General features: G+C 33.4%; 1 protein-coding gene across 1 annotated transcript; it reads left to right on the top strand.

Moving 5' to 3' along the window:
* Positions 1-6,853: 6,853 nt before the first annotated feature.
* On the top strand, positions 6,854-9,349 carry LOC112591858. The gene is made up of 2 exons (XM_025335791.1): positions 6,854-8,435; positions 8,505-9,349. The coding sequence occupies exons 1-2, from the start codon at positions 6,854-6,856 to the stop codon at positions 9,347-9,349; spliced, it is 2,427 nt and encodes an 808-aa protein (XP_025191576.1).
* The last annotated feature ends 1,376 nt before the right edge of the window (positions 9,350-10,725 follow it).

Raw genomic sequence — 10,725 nt, 5'->3', positions numbered from 1 at the left:
GTGCCACGCATTGCTTGTGGTTTGCGTTAGATGGTGCACCTCATCATACAAATGCAGTCCGACAACAATTGCATTATCTTTTCCCTGACAAACTTATTGGTAGAGGAGCTGAAACAATGCTCAATATCGCCCAGACTTAACATGGCCACCACGCAGTCCTGACTTCAATCCATGTGACTTTTCTTATGGGGTTTTATGAAAGAACAAGTTTATGCCAAAGTAAACAATAGAGATGAACTTTTAATGAGAATTAATAATGTAGCTGATATCATTCGTCAAACGCCAAATTTTTGAAAAACTTGGAGTTCATTACATCATCGTATGGAAAAGTGCATCGAAGTTAACGGGGGTCACATGAACAACGTTTGTATTAAAAATTGATTTTAAAATTAAGTGTATTTAATTATGATTTTACAATTAAAACTGTTTTATTAATCATGTGTGATAACTAACAACAAAACTATCACCACTGTTTATCTTGAAGCGTTCTCATACGAATCGATGTGTCACGACTTTTTAGTCGGCGGCTCGAGCGTGAAAACGCGCGACAAGCGCAAAACGGTGTGACGTATCGATTCATATGAGAATCTCGCAAAAAATACAACTCGAGTGTTTATATTAACATTTAAATTAATGTTCTTAAAATAAATTGAATAAACCAAGATTTTGAGATAGGAAAATTTCAAAAATCTACTTTGGGCCATCGCAGTGAGTACGCATATACTAGTTTCCTCATCCATTTCAGAAACACCCTGTATGATAAGTATATTGTTTCATTTAATTTTGTATTTAATTGAATAAATTTCATTTTTTTCATTTAATATGCGTTTTTATAGCCAAATGCATTATATTAAAATATTGATATAAATAGTTTTTTTCAAGTCTAAGCTGCACAGTGTATCATGTGTGATACATTTAAAAAAGATGGATTCCTGTATTCAAATTTTATAATTAGATGTTAAAAATATTTTTTTGAAGTTATTTGACCTATATTACATCAGAAAAATATTTTTTCAAGTCGAAATTTGGATGTAAATATTAATGTGTGCATTGTAGGGTTAATTACGGGGTTCAATATATAAATTATATACATCCTTTAACACAATTAAAACTATCAACTGAACATATTAAACAATTTAAACCTGATAAAAATTATCGATTATCATATTTATATAATTCCAATATGTTAATCGAAATTCAAAGATTATTACATCTGAATAAAAGTATGGCATTTAAATTTTGCAAAACGTTAGTGACATCATCATTAACTATGTTATGTGATATTAATTTAATTGAAAATTTGATTGATAATAATTTTCAAGAAAAAGGTCGTATATATGGGGTTATTAATCGATGTACATGTTGTTCATTTTATCATGATATCATTTATACTGAAAACTCTGTAAAAGATTTCAAATGGCGTTATCCATTGTTAACTATTCAACAATGTGAACAAATTATTAATAACTGTTTAATTAAAAAATATTTCTCTAGTATATAAGATAAATTGGATTTCGATGATAGTAGAAAAATATATAATAATTTTAAACATTGTCAATATTTTTAGTGTAATAGAATACCTATACCATAAGATTTTACGATTATATTATAATAAGTTTTATAGACATTGTTATAAATAAAATAGTTGTAATAAATGTATACACATTTCTTTAATAAAGTATTATTGTTGACTGTTGTACACTTCGATAATGCCTACAATAAATATATTTTTCCACTTCAGTTTACGTTATATTATTTCATTTAAGTATATATTTTATGTATTTATATATACTATATCTTTCATATATATATTATTAATCAGTTGCTAACCTTCCATGAAGTAAAATTAACTATTCTATGCCCGATTTTCAATACCAACATATTATTATTATATTCTTAACTAAAATATCATATTAAGTATATCAGAATTTAACTATATAAATAATACTATTGTTAGCGCTCTAATGATGTTATCGCGCACTATTTCGTCTATATAACATTATCTTTTTATCTTGTTTTATTATATTGTACGTGTGATGATTTTTGTATTATATAATATGGTCAGTCGCGCATCGAAAGTTGTACCGAGCACAGCGAGCGACCATACAACTATTCTAAAGTGCAAATTAAAGAATAATACAGTCCACTTAAACGGTAAATCTTTTTATTCAACATTTGGTCCATTCGAACCGGACGAGAAACATTATATAGTTTGTATTTACTTTTAGTGCTTCGGTTAAAAGTTAAGTCATCACGTGTGCGCGTTTTTTAAATAGGCATAATACAATTTATGGCCTTGTCGAAAAATACATTCACACGTGAGCATCGTTTTCGTATAAAATATTAAAATAACATATCTTTAAAAATATATATATATATATATATTATTTAAATCGTATAAATATCAAATTATATTCGTGTGTGCGTTTCTTTTTTTTCCTTGGTTTTATGAGCATAATATAATTTATAGCTCTGTTGAAAGAATATACTTTTGAATATATTCTTACGAATATATGCACTACTAAAAAATACAATATTGCGATCACCAAATATTGTATTTTTGCGTGTGTTTGGTCAAGAACATTGAAGAGTCAAGGTCATCTTATTTGAAGACAGATTTAAGGTAAGAGAGTCTCAATTTGCTAGTATTTTTAAAATGCGTTTGTAAAATTCCCAAAGTTCCCTTCCTAACTCACGAAGCGAGTGTGATCGGCCGCGTCATATACAATATCATAAGTCTGAGCCTAAAATAAATGCGATAAATTACACTCGAACGGTTACAATATTATTCCAGCGTATATAAAGTAAACGCTTAAGACATTCGAAAGCGTATAGGTAAATCGTTAAAGGCTTATCGGTAAATTTCGACCGTCGTAATCTCATTGGAAATCGGCAAATAGACCGCAAATTAAATACAATTACGTCTTATTGCGTTATAGCATATTTTTATTAGCCTACACATCATAAATTATCAATTGTCGATTATCGCGTATTTATTATATTAATTTATAACGAAAAATGGTAAGTAACCTGATATCAAGGCGAGGACAACTTAAAGGTAACTTAACACGGTTTTGGAACTATGTGTCTGCTACGGACAATGATCCTAGACAAATCAGCATGCGAAGATCCAAGATCGAAGATGTGTGGGAGGAGTTTCACCAGATACAATCGGAGATTCAAGCGGAAGAAGATGCAGGCGAACATGAAGGATATCAACTAGAATTCGAAGAATTATATTTTAAGGCTATTGCTAAAGCGGAAGAAAGACTTCAACAATTAGAGGTAAAAGAAAGTTCGTCGATCGAGACGCAGGTAGAAAAAGAAAAAATTAGCGCGAAAGAGACAAACAATGCCGTACCGCTAATGAAATTAGCAGCATTAAATGTACCCATATTCTCAGGTGTATATGCCGAATGGGCTCCGTTCTATGATATGTACACCGCATTAATTCATAATAATAATAGTTTAACAACAATACAAAAGTTCTTTTATCTACGTTCTTCGTTATCTGACGACGCGGCGAATTGCGTCAAAAACCTAGAGACCACTGCTAATAACTATGAACACGCGTGGAACAGTTTGGTTACGAGGTACAATAATAAAAAATTATTAGTACAAACGCACGTAAAAGGTATTTGTGATTTACCTACATGAAAGTGAGTTCCTCCGCGAGCTTACGACAATTTTCGGATAGTTTACGCGGTCATAATATATCGGCATTAAGAGCATTGAAACAACGTCCGTCAGAGTGGGGACCGTTATTGACGCATATTATATGTACCAAATTAGATGCTGTCACTATTAGCGATTGGGAGACGAAATGTGCAAGGGATGAGATTAAAGAAGTCGACGAATTAATCGAATTTTTAGAAGCACGCTTTCACGTACTAGAAGCAGTCGAGTCGTCTAAAAAAATCTCCAATATTTCCAAAAATAGTACTGAAATTAATTATACAAGTCGAAAAGGTCAGTACACAAAAAACACCACATCATCCGCATCGTTTGTAAACACCTCAGAATTAACCCATTAGTCCCCAACGTTGCGTAAACGCAACATTTATAAAATTGGTTTTTTTTTTAGTATGTTATTGAACAAAATTATTTTTAGCTATCACAAATTACTCTCAACAGGACATTAATTACAGTTTTTATGAAATAATTCGATATTTTTAAAAAGTTTAATTTCTGAGTATTTATAAACTATTAAGAATTTTGGAATTTCCTATAACATATTTTCGTCGATTTTTTTTCTCAACTCATAATAAAATTGGATTTCCCTTATTATCAATTTACATTTACAAAGTCTTAAGTAAAATAAAAATAATATCATATTTAACTTTATATTTATAGTTTGTAAATAACTGGCTGGTTTTTTTATTGTTGCGTCTACGCAACGTTGGGATTCCTAGTGTGACTATATAATCGCTAATGTGTCATGTCTTCAGAGGCACGTGTAGCAAAAGTGTTTCAGTTTATTTTGATAATTCGTAGTGAATAGTTGAATGAGTAAGTAATAAAATAACTGTGTCGATTAGTGAAGTGCAGTCTTAAAAAATATTGAATCGAAGTAAGTGTATTACGCAATTTATTTATTTACTATACTTTTTTCCTAAAATAATTTGTAGTGATATATATTTGTATTTATAGTGATGTCTTGGAAAAACGAAAGACCTCTGTCAACTGCTGAACTCTTAGCCATATTAGAAGAAGATGAGGATTTATTTCAGACTGATTCCGTTGATGCCGTGTATATTCCGCCACCTGTAGACGAAGTTACAGACGAAGAAGAGCTTGATGACGACTTACGTGAAAATGTGATAAATTTACCAGATGTCGCGGGAACTTATGAAATACATGCAAGTTTACCTAATTCTTCTGAAGATTTGGACAGTGAATTATTACCATCAAGTTCAATAAAATCAAAGGTTAGTAAAAAAAACATAAATAAGTCAAAGACAGCTCTTCCAAAGTGGAAGAAAGAGGTTCCAGTGTATACAACAGCGCCACAGAATAAAGAAAAAATAAATTTGGAAGACATTGAAAATAGAATTGGTGGTAAAACTCCTTTTGAAGTTTTTTCATTGTATTTCAGTGACGATGTTTGGGAAAAAATAATTTCTTATACAAAAAAATATGCTTGTGATAAAAATCGGCATTCATTTATAATTGACAAAACTAGCCTAAAGCGTTTTTTTGGTATACTTATTTTTTCGGGGTATCATACGTTACCAGCTACAAAACTATATTGGTCTAAAGACGAGGATAAAGGAATACCATTAGTTAGAAACAGTATGAGTAGGAACAGATTCGATTCCATAAAGCAAAACTTACATTTATCAGATAACGACCAACTCGATAAAAATGACAGATTTTCAAAACTAAGACCTCTTTTTGATTTAATAAATGAAAAAAATATGCAGTTTGGAGTATTTTCTCATAACCTATCAATCGATGAGGAGATGGTGCCATATTTTGGACGACATAGTTGTAAGATGTTTATCAAGGGAAAACCAATCAGATTTGGCTTCAAATTATGGTGTCTCTGTAGTTCCAATGGTTACTTATACAAATGTATACCTTATGGTGGGAAAACAAGCACTTATAATAATGAATTAGGTTTAGGAGCAAATGTTGTACTAGAGCTATTGTCAGTTGTTCAGCACCCATCTCTTCATCGCGTATTTTTTGACAATTTCTTTTCATCATACAAATTATTCTGTTTACTGAAAGAAAGAGGGTTTTACGCTACTGGAACAATACGTGAAAATCGTACATGTAATAACACGATAGAAACTGTAAAAAATTTGAAGAAAAAAGATCGTGGTACTTATGATTTTTCTTTTGAAAATAATCAAAAAATATTGTTGGTCAGATGGAACGACAATTCTGTGGTGACTGTTGTCACTAATAACAGTACTATTGAACCTCTTGTGGGCGCAAAACGGTACAACAGAAAAGAAAAAAAGGCTGTTTCAATTTCTCAACCAAAAGTTATAGCTGAGTATAATCAACATATGGGAGGTGTTGATTTGCATGACAACGGAATATGTAATTACAGAATCAACGTAAAAGGAAAAAAAGTGGTGGTGGCCCCTCTTTGTAAATTTGATCGACAGTGTAATTGTAAATGCCTGGAAAGTACACAATTTAGCAAACAAATCAAAAATGTCACAGTTAGATTTTAAGTCTTACATAGCAGTCGCTCTTATGAAAATGAATGAACCAGCCCCTGAAAATAATATTCAAGACCAAGATACTTCGGGACCAAGTAACCAAATAAACTTGTCTTTCAATCCAAATTATGGGCGACCATCTAAAAGCGCATTACCCGTAGAAATTCGAGTTGATAATTTCGGTCACGTGATAGTAGAAGATAAAAATAAAGCAAGAAGACGATGTAGACAGTGTAAAAGCACCACTATATACAAGTGTGTCAAGTGTCAAGTGCATCTTCACGCAAACTGCTTTGAAAAATTTCACACTAAATAATAATTATAATAACATTGGTAATCCTAACGTTGCGTATACGCAACATTTTGTTGTAAAAAAACTAAAAAGCTATAATTTTTTTTCACTATATAAATTGTTATTTGAGTATATACTAAGAAATAAAGTGCAGTAAAAACATAAAATTAGTTTTTTTTCCTTACCTCGGGGATTAATGGGTTAAAATGTTATATGTGTCAACTATCGCACACTATCTATAAATGTCCGAAGCTTATCGAGCTGTCACCGATCGATCGAATAAAAAAGGTGAATGACCTCAATTTGTGCAATATATGTCTACGGCGGCACAACAAAAAAGTGTTTTGCGCGATATTGTCTAAAATGTGCTAAACCACATAATACAATGTTACACATAAACAACTACAAACATCAACAAGGTTCAACGACTGAAACACCGACGGCAAGTAACAAAACTGCAGCGGAAGAAACAGCCGTATCAAACACGGTGACCGCCCACGCCTTTGAGTCTGGTGAACAAGTATTGCTAGCTACAGTAGTAGCTCTAGCTGTGAGTCCCTACACAAAAACGACAACATGCCGAGCTTTATTAGACTCCGGGTCACAGAAAAACTTCATTACAGAAGAGATGGTACAGACATTACGTTTAAAAAAGATTAAAATTAAACACGTAATTAGCGGTATCGGGGAAATAGTACAACATGCGTCGTCGTCGGTATGGCTAAAAATAAAATCCCGCGTAAGCGACTACTCTGTGTATTTACCGATGATAGTGGTACCAAAGATTACGGGTCAATTACCTCCACAAAACATAAAAACAATATGTAATACTCCCGATAATATTGAATTGGCCGATCCACAGTTTAATACGCCCCAAAAAGTTGACATATTATTAGGCGCAACACATTTTTATGAATTTCTATGCGACGGACAAATACGCCCTTCGACAAACGGGCCGCTGTTCCAAGAAACAGTATTTGGATGGGTAGCTGCTGGATCAATATCGGAAAATAGTTTATCAAAAATGTACACATCGAACGCACTTTTTAGCACAGCCGATAGTGAGCCTACATTAGAGAACGTATTACAACGATTTTGGTCGATAGAAGACGTAAGCGACCCAACACCTTATACAATCGAGGAACGTACTTGTCAAGAACAGTTTAAAAATACCGTTAGTAGAAATGACGAAGGACGTTTTGTCGTACACCTACCGTTTCGGGACGATGCAACAAAACTGGGAAAATCGTACGAAATTGCTAAACGGCGTTTTTTAGCGATAGAACGTAAATTCCAGAAAGACAAGAAATTGAAGGAAGAATATTTTTCTTTTATGAAAGAGTATGAGTCATTAAATCATATGGAAAGGTTAGATAATAATGAATCCGAAAACGCAGATCAAACGTGTTATTTGCCTCACCACGCCGTAAGGAAGGACAGTAGCACGTCTACAAAATTGCGAGTGGTGTTCGACGCCTCTTGCAAAACAGACAATGGTATCAGTCTTAATGATGTGTTATTAAAGGGCCCCGTTATCCAAGACGAGTTATTATATATTATTTCGAGATTCCGTACTCATAACTATGTTCTAACGGCCGATATAGTTAAGATGTATCGGCAAATATTAATGACTAATAAACATCGCGATTATCAAAGGATATTATGGCGCACCGATCCTAATCAACCCATACAAATATATCGCCTAAACACAGTCACATACGGAACGGTACCCGCATCATATTTAGCCACAGGTTGTTTACATGAGTTGGCCGAAACGGTACGCGAACAATTTCCATACATTGCACCCATTATCAACCGCGATTTTTACATGGACGACCTATTGACCGGAGCCGACACGGAACAGGAAGTGATTAAAATACGCGACGGCTTGATCACAGTTATGAGTAGTGCCGGTCTAACGTTACGAAAATGGTCATCCAACGACACAAATTTAATCAATTCATTAAGTTTAACTAACGAAGATATAGAAATATCAAATAAATATGAACTCAATCATTCGTTAAAAAAAATATTAGGTTTATTTTGGGATGCTACGACGGATAAATTAAAATATAATGTGCGCGAAAGCAAAAAGATAGAGGGGATGCCCGTTACTAAACGTGAAATGTTGTCCGATATAGCCGCGATTTTCGACCCGTTGGGTTTAGTCGGTCCGTTGATAGTGCGAGCAAAAATAATATTACAATCGTTATGGCATGAGAAGATTGATTGGGACGAACCCGTTTCCGCGAATATACGAGAACAATGGTTTGAGTATCGAACGCAATTATCCGCGGTAAACAGTTTATCGATATCACGAAAGATTACGAACAATTTAAAACCATGTGTTATTGAGGTCCATGGATTTTCGGACGCTAGCACATCAGCGTATGGAGGCTGTTTATATTTAAGATGTACCGATGAGGCGGGTATTCATCATACTAATCTAATATGCGCAAAATCCAAGGTATCGCCTTTGAAAACATTATCATTACCGAGACTAGAACTTTGTGCAGCGCTATTGTTAACTCGCTTAGCGAATAAATTAATACCGAAGTTACAATTAAACATTAATCAGCAGTATTTTTGGACCGATTCAAAAATAGTATTAGCATGGATTGCCTCATCTTCGACGAAATGGAGAACGTTTGTTGCACATCGAGTATCTGAAATCCAAAATAAAACAACAATGAGCGAATGGAGGCACGTCAGTACATACGATAACCCGGCTGACGTAATATCGAGAGGTTGCTGTCCGTCTAAATTAATTAACTTAGATTTATGGTGGTCGGGTCCTAAAGGTTGCCATACACTTAACGGTCTACCGAGAGGTATACTGCGCAGGCATGCCTGTGGAGGTATAACGGAGCGTGTGGAATAGACCTGTGCAGTTTAACAACCTGTACAGGCGACCGGTGCAAGATCGAAAATCAATTTTTCGAGTGACACCGTACGGTGTACCTGTGCGTGTGTGCATGTACTCCGGTCGCCTGCGCAGGTCACGTCAGTTGTCATTCATAACGTTGTCGCCGTCGGTTGTCGCCGCATCGTGTAGTGATAATGTGATATCGTATTGGCACGTGTATAACATTACGCAAAATGGCACCACAGATTCTACTAAAAAAGTCCTTGAAGATTTTATTGAAATATATAATGAATCCATGCCTTGGCAAGTCAAAAAAAGAGTACCATGATCGAGACAAAAAGAAGCTGCTATAAATTGCTTATAGAAAACTCAGAGAAATTGAGCCGATGCGAAACAAATCAGTAGTTGTCGAAAATTATAATTAAGAAGCTCGTCAGAAAGGAAAAAGAGATATCAACGTGTCTGGGGATCGCGATGAAGTGTATCATGTAAAATTGTGGTACTACGATTTATTTGATTTCCTACATTCAATGCACTCAGGGAATCTTCATCCAACTTGATAGTGACGAAGATAGTTGTGAGGTTGGTAAATTTTTACATAAGTTTTTATTACAAATCTACAAACTATAAAACCAAAATAAAAACTAAATATTTAATTATAAAATATATAATATTTTTAATTTAATTTTAATATATATAATATGGTACTGTAAATAGAAATATTAGTTTTGTTTTTATTTTTAATTAAGTTGAATAGAACACATTACTATTTACTCCACTCATTAATAATAATAATAATAGTAATAATTAGCAAAAATAAATATAATAATAATAATAATAATAATAATAAGATAATTTAGTAATATAATTATCTTGCCATGGTACTGTTCCTCTTCATTAAAATAATTCATAAAATTTTCTCGGACAATCTTCGCGGTGTTCAAAAGTATTTCTGGTTTCTTCTTCCAAGTTTTCCATTGTACTATTCTGTGTATTATATCCTTCAGAAATTATATTCCACTCTCCGAATTTTCTCGATAGAAACATTCTGAGGTGCATAAGATCTTTGAGCGTTCAATTAAAAAGTTACGTAATACACAAGAAGCTTTTAACTACTTTATCGATATTTTCGGGTTCTAAATTTATATGAGTATAAAATATCCGAAATCGTGATGCCATTATTCCAAAAGCGTTTTCTACTACGCGTCTGGCGCGAGATAATCTGTAATTTAGAATTCTTTCATGCGATGTTAATTTGGCTTGCTAAACGGGGTTTTATCATATCGGGCGTAGGAAACGCATCGTCTGGTCACAAACACATATGGCAAATTTCGGCTGGTTCCTGTTAACGTTTCACTGCTACAATACGTAACTGAAACGAAGTACAACAG

The sequence above is a fragment of the Melanaphis sacchari genome, unplaced genomic scaffold (assembly GCF_002803265.2).
Source record: "Melanaphis sacchari strain LSU unplaced genomic scaffold, SCAv2.0 Contig1457_pilon_pilon, whole genome shotgun sequence".
NCBI classification, from domain to species: domain Eukaryota; kingdom Metazoa; phylum Arthropoda; class Insecta; order Hemiptera; family Aphididae; genus Melanaphis; species Melanaphis sacchari.
The sequence above is the reverse complement of the archived record's forward strand: the minus strand, read 5'-3'. Positions and strand labels throughout refer to the sequence as shown.